General features: G+C 34.0%; 1 protein-coding gene across 1 annotated transcript in view; it reads left to right on the top strand.

Annotated features, from left to right (window-relative positions):
• FBXO8 (F-box protein 8) overlaps positions 1-23,003 on the top strand; it is a 29,711-nt gene extending 6,708 nt beyond the window's left edge. Inside the window, exons 2-6 of the mRNA XM_039348834.1 lie at positions 8,769-9,105; positions 14,762-14,888; positions 17,129-17,247; positions 17,654-17,850; positions 20,617-23,003. Of these exons, the coding sequence (XP_039204768.1) occupies positions 8,777-9,105; positions 14,762-14,888; positions 17,129-17,247; positions 17,654-17,850; positions 20,617-20,804 (960 nt within the window). The 5' untranslated portion in view covers positions 8,769-8,776 and the 3' untranslated portion in view covers positions 20,805-23,003. The remainder of the gene's footprint in view (positions 1-8,768; positions 9,106-14,761; positions 14,889-17,128; positions 17,248-17,653; positions 17,851-20,616) is intronic.
• Positions 23,004-23,240: the final 237 nt, after the last annotated feature.

Below are 23,240 nucleotides of genomic sequence, written 5' to 3'. Positions count from 1 at the left end.
TATTGATAAATCGGTTTCCTGCTCTATTTATTTATTTATTATTTTATTTATGAGACTTATATACCGCTTTAAGTGCAAGCACTCTCTAAGCGGTGTACACCAGTAAGCAATGTATATATATATTTACATTGCCCCCAACAATCTGGGTCCTCATTTTACCTACCCCGGAAGGATGGAAGGCTGAGTCAACCTTGAGCCGGTGAGATTTGAACCGCTGACCTGCTGAACACAGTCAGTTAAAGTGGCCTGCAGTACTGCACTCTAACTGCTGCTACATTTTAGTTGTTCATGTTTCCAACATTCCAGTCTTTAATCACAAGCACCACTTGTATGTTCTGTCATTTTCAAATTGGACTTGATCATAAAACCCATTATTAGCTTCCTCTTCTGCATCAGTAATTGGAACATAAACTTGAATGTCTAATCAGTATTATTTGGTTATTGATTATATTCTTGTAGCCAAATATTGTTCATGCTGCGCCATTATAAAAGCAATACCATTTCTTTGTTTTTCATGTCCTAAATAATAAACAGTATGATATTCTGAATGAAAATGTCCTATCCCAGTCCATCTCAATTCACGGAGGGCTATGATGGCAATCTGTAGTCATTTCATTTCATCTTTCATTGTGCTGAGCTTTTGTGTGTACATGCTTCTTATGTTCTATAATTCTATCTTTGAAGCTTTGGATTTTCTTTTCCTGATGGCAACATCAGTAACTAGACATCCCAAAGGTTTAAATCTAGCCATGTCATAAAGACCATTAGTACTCAGCTTTTTCTCAATAGTAAATTGAATGCCATCTGACCTGAGGGACCCATCATCCAGCACTAGATCATCAATCATTTTGTATTTTTTATCCATATGGTTTTCTCTATAAAAATATAAGAATGGTTTAATATTGCATTCTTTCACACAATATGAATTGATGTCTTTATGATTGTGACGAAAGTGATCATCTGCCTCTGACATCTTCCTAAATCTCTGCTGTCCACCCAGTGCCTGGGCTTTTTCGCTTTAGCTGGGCATCTGAAATGACCTTCACACCCTGGATATCCCTGCTAGGAATATATACTTTTGGCAGATACTTTTAAACTTGTAGATCCCATAATATAATATTTTTTATAAAAAGGAACTGCCTATGACTTTTTATTTTAAAAAATTTAAAGGAAAATTAACATGAAATTGATAATTTTTTACTTTTAGTATATTGATAATCCATGTGGCTGCTTACCTCACAGAAAGTGACTATATAGACGCAGATTTATTTAGATATATAATTGTTTCTGAAATAAGCTTTATAAAGTTATGTCAGGATTAAACAAGATGTATTGAAAGAAAATATAGGTAAAATAACTTCAGTAATTTCATTTGTTTGCTCCAATACAAAAGATAATAAAATATAATATAATAAAAAATAAAAAAGCAACAGAAAAGCAATAACACAATAAATTCTTCAAAAATCAAAGATAAAATTCAAGATAAGTGTCTACAACTTTCATCAGAGATGAAGGCTCATGGAATAAAACTACTTTAAGATGTTTAAAACATTAGACACTGGGATCCACCTGTACTTCTTGGCAGGATACTTTTCTATACAATAAGGGCTGTCATATGGCTCATACCTTATTTACCTGCCACTTTTAACAAGTCTTCTGTAGACAATTAAACAAACAAACAAAAAATGACTCTGGCAAGGTTTTGCCTAATATAGTGCTGTGCTATGTAGGTCTTTAACAGTAATAAACAGTATGTTGAATTGGGCTCAGAAACCTACCAGTAGCCAATATCATCATTTTAACATAGCTGTAATTCTATCCAGGTCAGGTTACTCTTCCAAAAGTCTTGCTACTCCTAAGTTCTAAATAGTTTAAAACAAAATCCCCACATAAGGCCTATTAGAGTAATCCATTTGAGTGAAAAGCAGAGCGTGGGTTACAGATTTCAGGGCATCCATGTCTAGGTGATTCATGAAGTGATACATTGATTAAAGCTGGGCAAAAAAATAGCCAAACAAGAGCCAATAGTTAAAGATCCAGAAGTCATAGACTCCCACCTTTGTACTGAGTAACTACTGGGACTGCTATTATTGAAGTCCCCAAACATTTACTAATGATTAGCAATTCCAGCTTGATAGAAATTTATCTGATTTTGTTTTGCTTCATCCAGATTTCCATAGACACTGTCACGGGATCTTTTCACTTAAAATCTCATATTCTCTATGAGCCTATATACCAAATAATTTTTTTATAGCTATATCCATACTGGAGAGAAACCTGCCAACATCTCCTAGTACATGGCTAGAAGAATTGTTTTACTGAGGAAATTGATTGAATTCAAAATGCACTTATAGTGGATTTTGATGATATCTTTATGAATCACTTCAAGTTGTTTAGGAAACAATAAATCATGTTTTTAAAACATTAGTTTACATTTATTTCGTATTATGAAAGGTTTTGGTTTTTTCTTTATCTTTAATGATGTTTGCAGTTGATCATAGCTATAGATAAAATACTAAATTTCTCAACCTCATATTTCTCTAGCTTTATAATACTTTGCATAGAATCATACAAATCCTGTCTTATCGGTGTATGTTTAATAGAATTCAGTATAATTAAGTATATATCTGCAAACTTTTTTTAAAAAAAAATTATTTGAATTTTCAATACATATAATACTTTCCATACATTATATATAAAACTAGAAAAAAGAGAAAAATACCTTTAAAATAAGACCTTAGGTGTCGCTCGTCTATCTCCCCCCGACTGCATCCTCCCTCTCAACCTTACTTCCCTACTCCCTCTCTCCTCTCCTCTCTCCCCTCACCCCTTCCTCCCATCCAACTTCCTTCCCTTCTCCTCCCCTCTTATCCCTCTTCGGATACAGTTCAGGGGAAACACCCGAGCGGCACCTTCCTCTAAATTACTCCATCTATTTCATACTTCCCACCCCACCCCTACCCCCCCAGAGCAAAATACAGGGTTATTATAAACAAAACAAACACAATAAAACAACAACAACAAAATTCTTTACAATAAACAAATTCATACATTACCCTTAACTCTCTCTAAACTTAAAATAATAATAATAATAACATAAACAAATCTACTATAAATCAAGTATTATAAAAATCTATAAATAGTAATTATAACCTCAAGAAAAAATTAATCATAAAATAAATGGAACTTTAAAGTTCCGTATTTATTCTGAATATAATCTATCCACCTTCTCCACACTATAATGAATTTTTCTTGTGTATGGTCCTTTAAATAAGCAGAAATTTTTGCCATTTCCACTAAAGTGTCCATTCTTCTAAGGTAGGCAGCGAACCCTTCTTCCAATATAAACCTACAAGTAATCTTGCTGCAGTTATTAAATTCAGCATTAAAATAGTTTCATTAACATCTAAATCCATAAAAATACCCAATAAAAATAGTTGAGGAGTAAACTTTATTTTCTTTTTAAAAATCTTTTGAATGTTCTACCAAATCATTATCCAGAAAGCTTTAACCTTCTTACAGGTCCACCAAACATGAAAGTAAGTTGCATCAGTACTACCACACCTCCAACATTTGGGCTGTAAGGTAGGATACATACAAGCCAATTTTTGGGGATCCAAATGCCACCTATAAAACATTTTATAAAAATTTTCCCTCAGATTTTGGGCCTGTGTAAATTTAACATTTCTAATCCAAATATTCTCCCATTGATCCAATAAGATCGGTTCCTGGATATTCTGAGCCCATTTAATCATACAATCTTTTATTAACTCTGTTTCCGAATCCAATTTTATTAACTCATCATAGATTCTTTTAATATGAGCATGATTCTGATCTTTAATCTGAACGATCAGATTTTCATTTCCTAATGTTATTCCAACTTTCTTATCTACTGTCCACCTATCCACAATTTGTGCGTAATGAAACCATGAGTATAAAATGTTTTCTTGTCTTAATATGTCTAAAGATTTTAACTGCCAATCTTTACCTGACCAAATTAATAACTCCTTATACAAAATTTTATCAAAATTCATCCTCTTAGAAACACCCTCAATTACATGTCCAGGAATCCCCCAAATAGGTATTTTATAATTTAACCTATAATAATACTTCTTCCAAACTCGAAGAAAAGCATTCCTTAAAATATGTGATTTAAAAGCCCGATCAACTTTCTTATTAAAAATCAATTATGCATGCTAATCATACAATAAATCCCACCCTTCAATAGAAAGAACATCTTTATTTGTTAAATTAAGCCAATCACTTATCAAAGTTAAGGTGGCTGCATCATGATATAATTTCAAATTGGAAGCTTTAAGCCCACCTCTTTCTCGGGCATCCTGCAAAATCTTAAACTTTACCCTTGGTTTTTTCCCAGCCCAGATAAATTTATTAATACCCTTTTGCCACTCATCCAAATTTGCATCTTTTTTTAGAATAGGTAACATCTGAAACAAAAAAAGAAACTTTGGTAGAACATTCATTTTTTCCGCTGATATTCTCCCCAACAACGACAATTGCAACTTTTTCCAATCATTTAGATCCTTTTGTACTTTTGCCCATAATAATTCATAATTATTCTTATATAATTTACCATTAGAAGCTGTTATATATACTCCCAAATATTTAACCTTTTTCACCATCTGAAAACCTGTAAGTTTAACTAAAATTTCATTTTCCTTATTAGACATATTTTAGATAGCATTTTAATTTTATTATTATTTATTTTAAAACCAGAAACTTTTCAATACTGAGATATAATTTCCAACAAATGACCAGCTACTTGAGTAGGTTGTGCTAAAGTTAAAACCAAAACATCTGCAAAAGCTCTCAATTTATACTCATTCCTGTTTACTTTTATTCCCTTAATTACCATTGACTCTCTAATCTGAATTAACAAAATCTCCATTGTTAAAACAAATAACAGTGGAGATAATGGATATCCTTGTCTTGTTCCCTTTTCAATTTTAAAAGTCTCAGTCAGACCCCCATTGATAATAATTTGAGCAGACTGTTGCTGATATATAGCCTTAATAACATGTAAAAACTTATCTCCAAAATTCATTTTCTCTATCAATAAAAATAAAAATTTCCAATCTAGTTGATCAAAAGTTTTCTCAGCATCTAGAAATATAAAGGCCGCAGGGATCTGATTATTCTTATCCAAATACTCTATTAAGTTAAGAATCTGCCTTACATTATATTTCATATATCTTCCTATTATAAATCCTGATTGATCACAATGAATCAAGTCCTTCATTACCTCCATTAATCTATTTGCCCAAATTTTTGAAAAAATCTTATAATCCACATTTAAAAGAGATATAGGTCTATAATTCCTAGGTTCAGTAAGATCTTGATCCTCCTTCGGGATCAATGATATAATGATATATGATGAAGGGGGAACTTGAGCTCCCAACAAAATACTATTAAAAAGCTCCTTTAATGGCTCCATCATTTCCTCAGATAAAATTTTATAATACATTGTTGTCAATCCATCTGTACCTGGAGACTTTCCCACTTTTAACTGCTTAATAGCTAAACCAATTTCCTCCGAAGTGATTGAAGAATTCATCATAATTTGTTCATCATTAGAAAGTTTAGGAAAATGCACTGATTGTAAATACTTTTTTACTTCTGCAACATGTATATTATCGCTAGCATATAATTTTGTATAAAAATCTAAAAAACTCTTTTTAATCAAATTATGTTGAAAAACCTCAGTGCCTTTATATTTTACTTTCTCTATAATTCTTGCTTTCTGTTTCTTACGTAATTGATAAACTAACCATCTCCCAGGCTTATTTGCATTACAAAAAGTATTATATTTCATATAACGCAAATTTGTCGCCACCTGATCTGACATCAACATGTTGAATTGTGCCCTAAGCGTATTTATAGCAACCTTTAACCTATTATCCGTCGGATTCAAAACAAAAGCTTCTTCTTTTAATTTAATCTCTTCTTCTAATTCTTTATGTTTTCGTGTCAAATTACCCCTAAAAACATTATTCATATGAATCAAAATTCCCCTCATATAAGCTTTACTAGCATCCCACACCATAGACATTGATGTTCCCTTATTCATGTTTAAAACAAAAATTACATTTTTGAACAAACTCCTCCCAAGTGAACAAATTCTCATTCAATCTCCAGGATCTTCTATTCCCATCTTCAAGAAATAACTCCAACTACACAGGAATATGATCCGACAATGTCCTAGGAAAAATCTTAACCTTCTTGACCCTGGAGAAAAGATCATTGGAAATTAAAATAAAGTCAATCCTTGAAAATAATTGATGTCTGTCTGAATAAAAAGTGTAATCTCTGTCATTTATATTCCTTTCACGCCAAACATCAATAAGTTCCAACTCATCTTTGATATCAAAAAAAGCTTTAGGTAATTTAGATTGGGTAAAAGTTTTAAAAGTACCCTTTTTATCCTTTCTTGAATCCAGAACCCCATTCCAGTCTCCCATCATAATTACAGATTTATAATCCAACTGAGTGATTTTTCCATGCAAAAACTTGTAAAATTGCTTCTGTTGTTGATTAGTGGCATATAATCCGGCAATAAGAAATCTCTTGCCTCGTAGTAGTAAATCTATAAAAACATATCTTCCTTGAGGATCAGATTCTATTAATTCAGCCAATAAATTTTTCTTCACATAAATTACAACACTCCCCTTTTTCCCTGGAGCTGGAGCCATAAAATGTGATCCCAAACGAGAATTAGTCAAATATTTAGAATCTTTTAAAGTTATATGAGTTTCTTGCAAACATATTATGTCATTATTATGTTGCTTCAGATAATGAAAAACTTTTTTCCTTTTCTGCGGTGAGTTCAATCCGTTAACATTCCATGTCAGGAGCTTTGCCATCCTTACCAACCTAAAGCCCCTGAAGCATAGCTTGAAGATCTATAGTTGAGGATCTTTTTGGTCTTGCTCCTCCCACAGGCTCTGTAGTAGTAGTACCTACTGTTGTTTCACTATTCTTCTGCTGCTTCTCTCTACGTTTGTGTGCAGCTCTTGTCATCCTTTATTCTTTTATCTCCAAATTCTGTACATCATATTGACCTTGTACTTCTCTAACAATCACTGAAGTTGCTCCTTCAATTATCTGCTCTTCTTCAATTTTACTAGCTTGTAAAGATAAGGAGGAACTTGCCTTCAAAACAGAGTTGTAAAATTCTTCTGCCTTTGAAGCTGTAGTTAATCTGTAACGCTTTCCTTCATAAATCACTGCAATTCCAGTTGGAATCTCCCATCTAAACTGGATTTGACAACGTTTTAACTCATCAGATAGAAAAGCAAAATCTTTTCTTAAAATTTTTGGAGGTATCTCTTTCAAAATCATAACATCTTGAGCTGCAATTTGAAACTTCTGTTTATAAAAAGCCTGTAAAATTTCATTACATATAGATCTTGAAAAGTAGATAACCATATCTCTAGGTAAATTTCTTTGTCTGGCAACCCATGAATTAACTCTGAAAATTTTTTCTATCTCATTCCAAATTTCTTCCGATTTCCATCCCAGATTAAAAGCAATATCTTTAGAAATTACCTCCTTCAGGTCTTCTTGCTGATTTTCTTTCATCCCTCTAATACGCAATGCAAATTTTATGTCTCTATACTATGAAATAATTAATTCATCTTGTGTCATATCTATCTTGTCCTCAACTTCTTCAACCCTGCTTTCCAGTCTTGCTGCATTTTCAGTCACCTCTTCCAATTTGTCATCAATTCTCTCAATATGCATAGCTAAACCTTGAAATGCTAAAATTATATCTTCCCTCATTTCTTTATTTTTTGCCTCCAATAATTCTGCCATAACAGCCCTCTCTGATGCCATTTTACAATCCAAAAGATCAGCCACCTCCTCTTTAATGTCCAAAGCATTCTTTTTTAAAGCTTCCTGTTAAGTCTTTGAATGTAATTGCAGGTGGGGGAGAAGGAGGAGGTGTCTTTGGCTTGGGCTGAGAGACAGTCTGAGTCTGAGTTAATGGAGAGGAAATAGAAGCTTTAGGAACTGCAGCAGCCAAACGTTTTGAAGCCATCCTTATCAGTTTACAATCTTAGGATTTCTGCCTCTATATACAAACTGTAACAGTTTCAATAGGCTAGGTCCATTACTCTGAAAAAAACTTTGTTGCAAAACTCAGAGAAAATGAAAGTCTTCACACAGAGACAGAGAGTTCCTCCGCCATTTTTTCTCCTTTTTTTCTTTCCCTTCTTCTTCCGCGCCTTTCTTGTTAAAATACAAATTAGAGAAGATATTAATTCTTGAGTTAAGGTTGAGATTCAAAATCAAGTACTCTTTCTCCTGTATTGCTCCGTCTGCTTCTGAGTTTACTCACAATTCCTCTTGATTTAGCAGCGGTGTTGGCAGCTTCTTGCTCCATTCTCCCATTCCGGAGAACAAAGGCGTCCCAGGATGCGTAGAAATCCCAGATTCCGAAGGAGCTCTCACTCTTCATCTCCCAGAAAGAAATCTAGGAGACCAGAGGAGCCCAACTTCTATCTGGCGAAAGCTCCCTTTCCTCCCTTTGCCCGGGAGGAAAGTTCCGAGCCGCAGAACAGCTGATTGTCACTGTTGTGAGCTCTTACGCAAACTAAGACGGGCGGCTCAAAGAAAAGCCGCCATCGCAGTAGCGCTAAACACCGGAAGTCCATCTGCAAACTTTTTTTACAGTTATAATTAACAAAGCCTGTTCTTTTTAATGAAGTAATTTATATGTTTCTCTCCCTTTTGTTTACAACTTACAGGCTTGCAGATGGGTCAAGGGTTGTGGAGAGTGGCAAGGAACCAGCAATTACAACAACAGGAATACGCAGGACAAAGCTGTCTTTCCAGGGAGAATGGTAGAAGGATGACTGTTAATAATGTTTCAAATACTAATCACCGGAAACATGCCCAAGGAGGAATTGACATTTACCACCTGTTGAAAACTCGGAAGTCAAAAGAACAAGAAGGATTCATCAACTTAGAAATGTTACCTCCTGAACTTAGTTTTACCATTTTGTCATACCTAAATGCAACAGACCTCTGTCTGGCTTCATGCGTATGGCAGGATCTTGCTAATGATGAGCTTCTGTGGCAGGGGTAAGGTAATAACACAGAAAAAGCAATTAAAATCAAATTTTCTTTTGTGTGCTTTTTTAAAAAAATAATATAGGGTGAAAAATTACTATATAAGGTAATGTAAAAAAGAAGGCATACCCTCTTAGAGTTCTGTGGTGTAATGATGTCTGATGACTGGTATATCTTGTGTTGTTGTTCACCTGAGCTTGTATTTACCTACTTTTAAGAACTGCTAAGGACCAGATTATTTTTACTATGTCCTGATACTTAAATCATAGAAGTCAAAGAGGGTGTACTTTCTTTTTCACATCTGTAGTTCATGAATTATGCCAATATTTTAGCTTTGAAAATTTCAAAATGTAATGAAAAATATTAAAAATTATGGATTCAGTAACCATTAATAAAAATATTAACTTGAATCATAAAACAAATTATCTTATAATGCAGGGGGCTTTTCAGATACAATTTTCTTGCAGATCTTTTCCACTATTAGAAAATTTTGTTTCCACTACAAAAAGTTTTGTTTAAAATAATGTACATAGTAGTTTGTGAATGACAAAATGATGTTTGCTCAAGACCTTAATGCTTTCATCAGTATCCTAATTATGGCTTCTTTCAAAACAGTTCAGTATAATATTAACAAGTACCATTCAGTTACTCAACAAAACAAGAGTTACTACCTTGAGTATATTCTTACTGACTTTAAGTAGTACAAATATTGTGTAAATCAGCTTTTCGGGGGGGGGGAATAGAAGAAAATTCTATTTCCAGTTAGAATGATACTGATTGATTATATAAATCAGTGAACTTTGAAATCAATAAGCTTTTATGTTTTTGTTTGATATGAATAGGAAGAAACAGGAAATTTGATTTGCAAATGCAGTTTCTAAATTATATGTGGATATGTGCTGCATTTTGTAGAATTCTATTTGTTTCAACTGTATGCAAACATCCACTTGAAGATACCAATAAAGGAGAATATTTATAGCTCAGGGTCAAAATTAGGGGTTTTTGGTGCTCTCTGAGCTTGGTTGTGTAGACGTCTTACAGATATTTCATTACCCAAACTAGGTAATATGACCTCCAAGGTCCCTTCCATCATCATCATCATCATCATTATTATCATTATATTTCTCGCATCTGCAAGAAAACAAGCTCAGAGAGCATCAAGGACCCCTCACTTGAATATATCGGATAAAAAGGAGATTGATGGGAATATGTTTGTGCATATAAGCAATGCTCAACAGTCCTTGATTCCAAGTAATTCCATGCACTGTAGAATAAAAATATCTGGAAATAGAAGGGGGTATATACTTCCCTATTCATTCTTGCATATCTTTTTGGATTTAAATTTGTGCATGTGGGTGCCCAGACAAAGCTGTCTTTTATCAGTGAGATGTTTTGTATTTACACTTGTAGCCCAAGTGAGTTTTAATAATGGAGCTTTTTTTTAAAAAAAAATCAACAGCAATTTACTGAAAGCTTATATGACTAGTAAAAGAACAAATTGATTGTTTGAAGATTAATCTGTATCATTGTGTTTCACTATACTGTACAATTGTGACTCAGTTTTGTTCTAATGCTACTATATTGCTTGGAGGTAAAATTTTATATACCTTGCTTATTATGGCCTTTGGGGCAGAGAACATAACAGTAAAATACAAAAACCTGTAATTATTACTAAAACTTTTTTAAAGGATACATAAAACACAATAAAACCCCATAAAATTGATTATTGTAGTTGCTGTAATACAGATAGCTGTGGCAATCACAACACTTTCTGTTAAACTTTAACCACAGATTACGACTATTAAAAACAAATGGTAGCACAAAAATCTGACACAACCCCTCTTTCGATTCCACTCCTAAATTTGTTTATCAGACGACTCCTCACATTACCAGTCTATTAACCACAGTCCTCAAGCCCCATGTCTAGAGGTGCATCAATATGTTCTTACATGATTCAAATCTTGATTTGGCACAAGTTGTTATAAAACAAAAAGGCAATTCGTATTACAGTAATTTCTCTAAATTCTTATTTTTCAATTTGACAATCCATTAGGTTTCTTTGACTCGCTCAATGTAAGATGTTTTAAAAAGCATTTTTGAAGTCTATATACCATGATGTAGGAACTACTTGTAATATACTTTTGTTCTATTGAATATATAGTATAATTATATAATGTACTTTACATTCATTTATTTTATCTCACTTTTATTGCTTTTATAAATAACTTAAGGTGGCAAACATACTTAATAATCCTTCTTTCTCTTAGTTTCCTCACAACAACCCTGTCAGGTGGGTGGCCTGAGAAAGAGTGGCTAAAAGTCACTCATCCAGTTTTTTATGCCTAAAGGAAGACTAAAGCTTCCATTCTCCTGGTTTCTAGCTGAACACCTTAATTTAATCAAATGTCAAATTCAGTTGCTGAAAATGAAACATGTTTTAATAATTTTAGAAACAATATAAAAATAACAAACTTTGGTCAATTTATCAATCTGTAAAAACCCATGTTAGAATGAAAAGCACAGATCCAGATAAAAATACGTAGTTGGAAAGTGCCTATTAAGTTCAGTTGGGTTAGTGCCCAGAAGCTATTAGTTATTAAAAACAGTAAATATATAGAATTCAATGCCCAATATAATAAATAAATCCAAATCATCCTAGTCACTAATACCACATTCCTACACATATCTACTATATGTGATATAGAAATCTAATGACTTCATTGATTGTTATTTCTAGGTAAATTTATGTTATACTTGCAGCCTAAAGCATTATATTCCATATATTTGTACTTATTTGGTTATAGAGTAAATGGTTCTTTTGTTTGTAACCTTGTATTTCCCTCCCATGCAACATTTACTTAGAAACACACACTGGATCACATTCTTTCTCTATGCAATGATTGATTTCCTGAAATAAAAGCTGCTTTCTAATGCCTGGTAGGTTTATTATTTTTACAAGTCAGATTAGGGTGAACTGACGTTTAGATTACTTACTTAGGTAGTCTGAAATATTAATGGAATTATTATATAAATACAAGCACTAGATAGCACCATTCATTTGTCTTTGTGTCTAGCACAGATTTTCCCAATGCTTATCTTCATATTTAGACTTCTGTATGTGAATTTAGGGTTATTGCATATTTAGAAGACTTTTTTGGCCAATACTGCAAACTACTGCTCATAGTTTGGAACAATTTTGGAGGATTAGAACAGCATTGTTGTAAACTGAATTTCAACTTTTATTGTTCTGATTAGGGAAATTCCTTCTCTAAGAAAGTAAGACAGGAATAATAAAATCCTCTTAATTATTTTCTTATCTCTTATGTTTTATATCTTCTGAGGTATATCTAAACTGCTTTGTCTCATTTTTAGAAAAGCAGCAAAATGTGATAGCTATATTGCTATTTATGAAGTGGGGATATGGGAGATTTATAATAGTAATTACATTACATACATAACAGTTAGAACAATCAGTGGAAAAACCTGCCTCCATAAGCATTATATGAAGGAGGGTTTCCCGTAATATTTGTATTATAGGTTTTCCTACACTAGCATCTTATCCCCAACCTTCTGTGTAGGAGAGGTGAGTACAGTATTATATCTGATTGAAGTGTTCTGTATCTGTATTTCTGTTTCATCAGAATCAAATGAAACTGTCCTGGGTGTTTTACATTCTACCTGCATGTTCTAATAATCTATATGAGAATAAATTAAGTAAATTGAAAGTAGATAGGTGTCAAGTTTAGATAATTGGTATCTTTTCTGATGTGGTTGACCCTCTAATTCCATTCTCTTAATAGTAATTATATAGTAATAGTAATAGTAATTAAGAAGCCCTGAGAATGTGTCTCCACCCACAACTGTAGACATTGTGGCTTTCTTTGAGAGGCACAAGAAAAGGCAGTATCTTGCCCAGTTTCTATCTTTCCCAGAAAAGCCCATCTCAAAAACGGGCAAAGATAGGATATGATGGGATAGGATAGGATAGAACAGAATCCCCTGCTCAAGCAGGAGAACCTATACCATTTCAGACAAGTGACTGTCCAGTCTCTTCTTAAAAGTTTCCAGTGATGGAGGGCCCATCATTTCTGAAGGCAAGCTGTTCCACTGGTTAATTGTCCTCACTGTTAGGATGTTTCTCCTTAATTCCAAGTTGCTTCTCTCTAAGATCAATTTCAAACCATTGTTTCTTGCTTTGCCCTCTGGTACTTTGGAGAATTGTTTGACACCCTCTTCTTTGTGGCAGCCCCTCAAATCCTAGAATACTGCTTTCATGTCGCCCCTGTTTCTTCTTTTCTTTAGACTAGCCAAACCCAAGTCCTGCAGTGGTTTTTCATATGTTTTAGCCTCCAGGCCTTTGATCATTTTAGTTGCTCTTCTCTGAACTTTTTCCAAAGTCTCAACATCTTTTTTTGTAGTATGATGACCAAAATTGGTTTCAGTATTCCAGGTGTGGTCTTACTAGGGTTTAATAAAGTGGTACTAATATTTGTGTAATTCTAGCTTGTGCGTTGAGTACCAAACAAACGATGAGTACCTGGACAAAATTTTCGCATCAAAATGTGTTGAACACCAAATTTGATGAATTTCAAAACAGTTGAATATCAAGGTACCACTGCCCCCCCCTTGCAAACACAAGTGCCAAAATTTGCACTGACTAAAGCTCTACACATTATACTAAGTTTGAGAGCTGTATGCAACGAAATTTCATTTTAATGTATGTCGATTAGTGTACATTCAAAGTGACAATAAAGTTATTCTATTCTATTCTATCTCTGAAAAAGCTTATGGTTTTATTTTTCCTTCTGTTCCTACTTTTGCTGTGTGATCAGGTTTCACAACAGGGTTCTTCATTAAATCACAACTCTGTGGGCACTTAACCCTATATTAAGCTCTTTGCTGGGCTTGGCAGAAGACTATTAGACACAATTCAGCTACTTTATAATACTTTGGGCAGACAAGCCTGAAGACAACAGCGGTTGATTTTTCCATTGCCCCATCTGTGTCTATGTGTCCATTCATCGATCCATCTCACAAAGTTTAAACTCTAGTCCTTTTCTTTTTAATTTAATGAATACTTGAAGACCCCAGCAATAAAAAGAAGTACCTTATGGAATATGTTAGTAATGAGATGAGATTGGCATATATAATGAAACTGTTACAACTTATTCATTCAGGCAGTTTATTTTGCAATGCATTTCTTAATTCTTGCATATTGGGCTGCTGGCTTTTTTCCTATAATTGGAAATCTGAAATCTGAAAAAGATATTTGAAGTAAAACTTCATAGTTTTATACTCCTGTACAAATGTAAGTTGTTAAAATTATCTTGATCTGTGTAACTCTTAATATTTGTTTGCAGTAGGATTCCCCTCTTTCTCTCTGTCACACAAATCTACTGTGGAGACTTCCTCTTCTGGCTCTTGGAGAAGTCATTATATATAATCCCATTGCTTGTCAGGGAAAAGAAAACTCATAAAACACATTCCTCACATTACTACTGTAGAAAAGTACTATTAAAGTCTTTTGGTTACATTGTTGAGAATTTTACATACTGCATGTTACAGTGCTTTATAAGGCAATTACTTGATAGTAATATTCAGGAAATGGATGGAATCCTAAAATCTTACATTACGTTTTTATAGCTAACAGTCTTTTTTTATATTGTAGACTGTGCAAATCCACTTGGGGTCACTGTTCCATATACAATAAGAATCCACCTCTTGGATTTTCTTTTAGAAAACTATATATGCAACTAGATGAAGGCAGCCTCACTTTTAATGCCAATCCTGAAGAGGTAAGTAGAATTCATATATTATTAATAATATTAGCTAAAGATATGTGGTTATTTATTTTTCAACTGTTTTACAGACCCAAAATTATCCCAGAAGTGATAACCGAAGGAAAATACATCACTTGAAGAACAAAAATGGCATATAACTTTTTAAATAAATTCTGTTAAAATCCAAACAAATATTTACAACTGAAATTTAACAGGTTTATACCATGTGTGTATAATGTATATATGTATTTTGCTGGCATAAATTAGTAACAGAATTTAAAACAGGATAGTTTATGCTAAAAAAAAGCATAGCTCCAAATCACTGTTAATAGTGATAAAGTGCAATACACACACACACACACACACACACACACACACACACATAGTGGATCAGTACAGAAGATTACCTCTTTCCCCATGAACAGATTGTAATCTTTATGTTTATGACACTTGAGACTTCGAATTAATTAGTGTTATTTTGTGACAAATCATTGCTGAAACAATGAAATGCAAAGTTTGAAAATGTCTGAGTGATTATGTTGATAGAAAAAGAAAAAGAGCACCTAAAAATCAAAAGAAAGTGAAGCAAAATCTGAAAATAATGGTTTGAAGACTTTAATTTATACTATATAACATAAAAATAAATGATTGAATTATTGAAAATGTATATGTTTAAACACACAAACACACACACACACACGAGTCAAATAATTTCCATATGGAATATAGCCAATAAATTGTAAAACATTTGAAATGTGAATCCCTTACTCTAGCTCAGGGACCAGAGCCATATAGAACAATCTTAAGCTCCTAAATCAGTGGTGGTGAACCTATGGCATGCGTGCCAGAGGTGGCAACCATCCCTCTTCAACTAGCCTCCCGCTAACTCGCCGAGGTCCCACATGGCCAGATGCATTCCAGCATCCATGCACTCACTGGCCTCTATGTGCAGCAGCTGATGGTGTCAGGCAGCAGCCGCCCTGGCCCTTGTCTCACCTTGCCCTATGACAATGGCACCCCCGCCCTGCCTTGCCTTGCCTCACCTCACCCAGCAGGACAAGCCTCCTACCCACTGCCCTACATGCCAGAGACCCCCTGGATCTCCCCCAACCCTGCCTGGCCCCCACAGGCGTCTCTCCCCATGAGCAACATTGAGGTAATCACGCCCACCTTGGCCACACCCACCCAATCTGCCATGACCACCACAGCCATGCCCACCCAGTGGGCCACACCCACCTGGCACCCGGCACTAAATAAGTGGGTTTTGGATTGCAGTTTGGGCCTTCGGTCTCTAAAAGGTTTGCCATCGCTGTCCTAAATGATCATTTGGATAATACAGTACTCTTGTTAACATCACACAGTTATAATTACCTTGAATGTTACAGGAAAGGAAAGTCTACTGCAACAATATCAGTTACTCTTTGAATTGTAGATATATGCCAGTATACGAATTTAAGATCTGCTCTTTTAAGGCTCAACAAATTGTAGAGATTATAAAATACATACATATAAAAATATACAATACAGTAATGCAACAGTTACAGAAATTGCAAGCAACTATATGAACATTTATTTATATGGTATTTATATATCAAAACATATATTTAAAAACAAATCTAGTTTTCATTGGCAAAATTATATACCTTTTGAATGGAAGGATCATGAAGTTCATGAAAATTTAAAGGTTTTTTTGTTAATTGAATAAACATGAATGTTTATAGAAAGTGATTATTTCTATAAAAAGGAAATGCTAAAAAAACTAGACAAATAACACATTCTAATGTGTGATTTCTGTGCACATAGGTTTTACATTGGGAGTAGGTTTTGTAGTTTCAAGACATGTACATGTACGTATAACAGAATTTGAACATATGCATACAAAATCATCCATTTATTAGAGAATGACTTTACACAATAAACCATTAAAATTACATTGAAAAGATACCTATTTTGGAAATTTCTTTTCCTGAAGGCCAAATTAGAAAATTATATATGGATCCATAGGCATCATAAATATTGTGTCACATTTTTTAAAAAAAGAGAATCATTTGTGGAGAGAGCCTTTTCCTCTACTGCCTTAATACATATAATTTTTAACTATATACTAACACATGTTTTATTTACATTCGAGTTCAACGTCTTGAAATGTACCTCATAAGGTAGAAATACTCTGTAATTGTTCAGATTTGTTTCATATGAAATACTCTGGGTGTTTAAAAAATTAATGTTTTATACAAAATCTCTCTTTCTCCCAGGGAGTTAACTACTTTATGTCCAAGGGAATATTGGATGATTCACCAAAGGAAATAGCTAAGTTTATTTTCTGTACAAGAACTTTAAATTGGAAGAAACTGAGAATCTATCTTGATGAAAGGTAACGTGATTATAAAATGAGAAACATCATATTCTCTTGTATTTATGGGGATTTTTTATTAAAACATTATGAAATAATGGGATACTTATTTCTGTATTACATTGTCAGCATTTTAACATTTCTAGCATTCATTAATCAAGAATTATCATACTCTGCATTGTGGATAAATCTATAGTCTGTTGAATCCCCAAAGGAAGTGAAATGGGAGACACCTGTATCTGAATTGTATATTAAATTGTATTAAATTGATGACTGATTACATACAGTTTGTCTAGTTCAATAGTTTCTTACATAACAATGAAAGCAAATATTTTGAAAAGCACAGCCAGAGAAGAATGAATATTTTATAATGTATCTAAAATATGCATATATAAGCAGTTTAAAGTATTTTTCCCTTTTAAATTAGGCGAGATGTTTTAGATGATCTTGTGACACTACACAACTTCAGAAATCAGTTCTTGCCAAATGCACTGAGAGAATTTTTCAAACATATTCATGCCCCTGAGGAACGTGGTGAATATCTTGAAACTCTTATTACAAAGTTTTCACACCGATTTTGTGCTTGTAACCCTGACCTGATGAGGGAGCTTGGCCTTAGCCCAGGTAAGAAGGAGGTGTGTGTGTGTGTGTGTGTGTATAAATAACAATCACCAAGAGGATAAATAGAAAAATATTTAATAAACCTAGCTTTCGTCAGGCATTCCCGACATTGTTAAGGTTAAAAGCAGTCATTGGGAGAAAGCTTATATGTGATCGCTAACTGCCTGCATCCGGGCATACACACACACACACACACACACACACACACATCTATATGGCGGTTGACAGTCCTTTCCCGAGAACCAGGCTTCTTTCAACAAACAGCCCCCTTTTGTGGCATCGCTAGCTAAGACTTGCGTATGGTCAAAATCAAAGCGATGGTCGTATTTAGCCATATGTGTCCAGATTTGCGAATACTGCTCGCCCCTCCTAATCACCAATTTATGCTCATGTAGGCGGGTTTTCAACCTTTTTGACGTTTTACCCACATAGTTGGTCCGGCAATCCATGCAATCAATTTTGTACACCACTGCCGATCTTTCTGCGGTGGGAAGTGGGTCTTTGGGGCACATAACCTTCGATCGCAATGTCTGGTTAGGCTTGTGGGCCACCTGGTTCTTGGGAAAGGACTCTGTCAACCGCCATATAGATATGTGCCCAGCACAACAAATGCTAAGGATATGGCATATGAACCTGTATTCTAATTGCTGGAGAAAACCGAAACATGAGTTGTACGGCCGAGGGAAGAGCGCTGCATCTATTCCCCCACATGATCGAACCAATGTCCCAAACAGCTCCCTGCGACCCACACGTATCCATTCAACGCCCGATTGGCGACAACAGGGTAGTCTCCTGGCGAGTGGAACTGGCGGATATACGATAGTAACCTGATTGCGCCAGAAAAGAGGGAGGGATTCTCCACCGGTCGATTTGATAGGGGAACGGGGCTACGAGCGGTGAATACCCACTATTGCAGCAGAAGAATCTCCTTGCGGAGGATAAGGACAAGGGTTTTGAATGGAACGGACAAGATATTGACCAGCAGCAAACTGAGCGGCAAAGTGTCGCCACCAGCACGGCAAAAAGGAATAGCTCTCACGAACGTAGGAGAGAGACGTCGGATAGGATGACAAACTGGGATAGCGCACATAGAAGGAGATAAGAGGGTGGATAACATAGAACGAGGCGAGACACCTAAGTTGTGATTGCTAAGGGTGAGGAGGATCGGTCACAACTTAGCTGGGACATGCAATTGGGCTAGGAGAAAATTGAACGACCCGCACCCCCCTCCTAGTAAAGAGAATTGCACACAAAAAGGTGGGGGGATGGAAATAACTACCACCTGAAAGGGAGGTGAAAGGACCCTACTCAGCCCCAGAGTTAACGAGGTGTGCGCAGTGGAGTACGGAGAAGGGATAGGAAAGAACCACATGCTGACGTAAGAGATACACTTAGAACACAGCACGATCAGTTGGGACTGGTGACACGATCTGGAAGCCGGATGCAGGCAGTTAGCGATTATATATAAGCTTTCTCCCAATGACTGCTTTTAACCCTGACGATGTCAGGAGTGCCCGACGAAAGCTAGGTTTATTAAATAGTTTTCTATTTATCCTCTTGGTGATCGTTATTTATTTGTTTTTATAGTATGGATATACCCAAGAGTCGGATTTTTACCCATATAGCTAATTTTATTTATATTTATTTATATATTTATATATTTATATATTTATATATATATATATATATATATATATTGATGGGTTGACATGTCTTGTTGTATTGTAAAATTTAAATGCTAACAAGTTTAACATAAGTGATCTTCATGTTTAAATCTGATATTATTTAATAGCACTGAATTGAGCAAAAGCCTTAAGCATCTATATTGTACATTCTTGTTGTAAAGCTTGAAAGAATTATTAATTGACTTGTGTGTCTTATACTTATTAAAACTCAGAGAAAATTCATTCAGTGTCCGTATTGCTACAAAGAAGGGAAGAGAGATAAACAGATAGATGGACAGACAGTATTTTGACATAGTATATTAGAGTAATAGTATGTTATATCCTTACATGTGATTTTCCTAAGGAAATATGGCTAAAATTTATATACATTTTAACCTTATCTAGTAATAGCATAGAACAAAACAGAACAGAACAGAACAGAACAGAACAGAACAGAACAGAACAGAATAGAATAGAATAGAATAGAATAGAATAGAATAGAATAGAATAGAATAGAATAGAATAGAATAGAATTATTTATTGACCAAGTATGGTTGGACACACAAGGAATTTGTCTCTGGTGCATAAGCTCTTAGTGTACATACAAGTAATAGTGATAATTATGATCATATACAACATGAAAATACATTCATCAAAAATCGTGAAATACAACACTTCATCATAAATCATAAGATGCAACACTTAGTGATAGTCATAGAGTACTAACTAAGCAAACAATATAAATCATACTAGGATACTAATATATATTATATATATTATATATAATATATATATATATATAATTGTAAGATACAAGCAGCAAATTTATAGTCATAAGAAGATAAGGATATGTAATACGAAAGATGAGAAGTATCATAGTAATACAGCTTTAATAAGTATTTTGACAGTATTGTAGGATGCAGTAATGCTCTGAATCAAAGTTCTTTTGCTCTAATACAATATTCTTTTTTTATTTTACAAATAACATGGATTCTTAGAATCTTGTCCTAAAGAATCTAAATCCTTTTAATGTAAAATGTTGTGCAGGTTTCTTAAATTGTAAGTAGGCTTCATAAAATATTTTCTTGTTTTTTCTTATGCTTAGATGCTGTTTATGTATTATGTTACTCTTTGATCCTGCTTTCCATTGATCTTACTAGCCCTCATGTGAAGAATAAAATGTCAAAGAGAGAATTTATCCGAAACACACGCCGTGCTGCTCAGAACATTAGCGAAGATTTTGTTGGGCACCTATATGACAATATCTACCTTATAGGCCATGTGGCTGCCTAAAAAGCACAGTTTGTTAAGACTTACAATATGTTGTTAGAGGAAGTCAGCAACTGAAGGATTTTATCTGTTGTAGATACTGTATGGGAGTTAAATTAGTGCTGGTTATACTAACCTCTTTCTGCAATCAAAATGTACACAAACAACTTTTTTAGCAATTTACCATGGAAGCTGAAGAATTTTTTGCATTTTTTTTAAACTTTGCTTACAGTTTGCACAGAACTTTGCAATTAGTCTGACATATTACCATTTCTGAATGTTAAACTGACATTATAGTTTTAAACTGACAAGTTAGTGGACTTGTGCAGTTGATTTGCTTGAATACTTTAACCCGTTAATTTTTTTAAAAAAATTATGTAGTATGTACATACTGTATTTGACTAAAGAGACTTATAACCATAATTATTTTATTGTAAAATATTTTAAATAAAGTTGTTTTTTCCCCTCTTTTCTTCCTACTAGAACTAGAAGATATATTGGATAATTTATTTCTTTACAAAGTGAGACTGTGCATGTTCTATAAAAATTTACTTCACAGATACATAATCAGTTATAAACTATAATATTCTGTGGGTTTGGACACTATGGTTCTTTGATGTTGTTGAACTATGATCCTCACAGTCTTCACCATTGGTCAAGTGGCCTGTTAGACATTATAGTACAGCAGCACTTAGAGAGTTGCAGGTTCCCCACCCCAATTCCTAACTACCAAACGGGAAGACAGGGTATCAGTCTATCCTTGTGCCTCAATACCTAGTGCCTAAAAATATTTTTTAAAAATAAGGTTGGATGCTTTGTTGTTGCTGTCTAGGTATGCTTTCTAACAATCAAGTTTTACAAGATTTATTTACTTGCATCAGTCATACTCATTTTGTCATATATAGAGCAGAAAACATTATTTGTGAATTAATTTAAGAAACTGGGATCCAAAGGATCTATCTGCACAAGCCTTCCCAACTTTTCAGCCCTTTCTTCCTGGTCCCATGATATCCCCAATGTGTATTGTAGGTATAGTTTTCCTTCTTTTCCCATTAGTATTTTCTCCTGCCAATCCTATAATTTTTTGTCTAATAGGCAGTGAAACTTGGCTATGCTCTAATTCGGTACTTGCAATACAAGAAGTGACCTGAGCAGACATGGCTAAAGCAGAGCCTTTTGAATGAATAGTGGGGAAAATTTAGCACTGACCCCAACATTGTTCTCACTATCAGGTATATTTGGGTCCATTTCTATATACCCACAGGAGTGGTAATTTATAAGACCATGGAATGCCTTCTGATATTTTTTCTATGTAATTGAAATAAATATTGTCCTTGTTTAAATTTGTTGAATTGGTATATGATTAGACTAAGACACCTTTTATTTGAAGGGTGGAGTATCATTTAAAAGCTGGTAGGAGTAAAGTAATTGTGAACTATAGATTTTCTGCATTGGCTTCAACTATCTGTCAAAAAAATCTTGCACTCCAGACACAAAGAGGTGTATAATATAGCCAGTGTTGAAAGTGAAACGAAGTAAAGCTAGTGATAGAATCTGGTGTTGGGCACCAGGATTTCTCTGTTTCTTCTGCACCTGCTCTCATAATATCAGGGGACTAAATAAAATTTTCTATAACTGTGAATCAAAGTTGAAATGCACAATTGGATTCCAGCCATAGTTCCTAAGTCCAAATCTACCATATATATTTTTCCAAACAAATTGGATTTAATTAATAATAGTTTTGAAGAAGGTTGACTAGGACATTGCTCAAAGTTTAAAAAATACTTAAGAAAATCTCATAACTAATATTTTGACTTGAAAGTGGTTAAGAACTTGTATTCTAAATGATGGATTTGAAATGCTATGTAATAATGATAATGTTAACAGTGCTTGATAATGTTATTTAATTATCACAATTATTTTTCCAATTACTAGAATGTCTACATTTTGTTTCCCATTTTGAATTCTGTTTATTTGTTGACTGTTGACTTGACAAATCTGAAATTGGTATTACTCTTTGGCTGACATAATTATATTTAAAAAGAATCAAAATTGCACTGCAAATATTGGTTGGGGGATTGGGGGTTTCTTTGGTTAACTTTCTTGTGAAATGCAAATGAAGGTTAAAATGCAGATTAATGAATTATAACTCCCCCATTTCTTATATATTATTGTTACTTTAAATAAATATTTCACTCAATAAAATTTAGAGTCAGTTATCAACTTTTTGTTTTTATATTGTCTTTGAAAAACCCCTCCTGAAGCATTATTAATGTGCACAGTGACTTGCTTTAGTCCCATATTATTTGTTTCATATTTAGTTAGAATAATGAGGTGCTTGTTTTAAGATACGTATGCATATTTGTGTTCTTGTATTTAAACAGTTTAATAAAGTGCACTGTTCCTCCTGCCCAAATTTATACCAACCTCTGAAATACACTTCAGGATGTATTTCTGGGA

Source organism: Crotalus tigris, unplaced genomic scaffold (assembly GCF_016545835.1).
Source record: "Crotalus tigris isolate CLP2741 ecotype Arizona unplaced genomic scaffold, ASM1654583v1 scf7180000018183.1131761, whole genome shotgun sequence".
Lineage (NCBI taxonomy): Eukaryota > Metazoa > Chordata > Lepidosauria > Squamata > Viperidae > Crotalus > Crotalus tigris.
The sequence above is the reverse complement of the archived record's forward strand: the minus strand, read 5'-3'. Positions and strand labels throughout refer to the sequence as shown.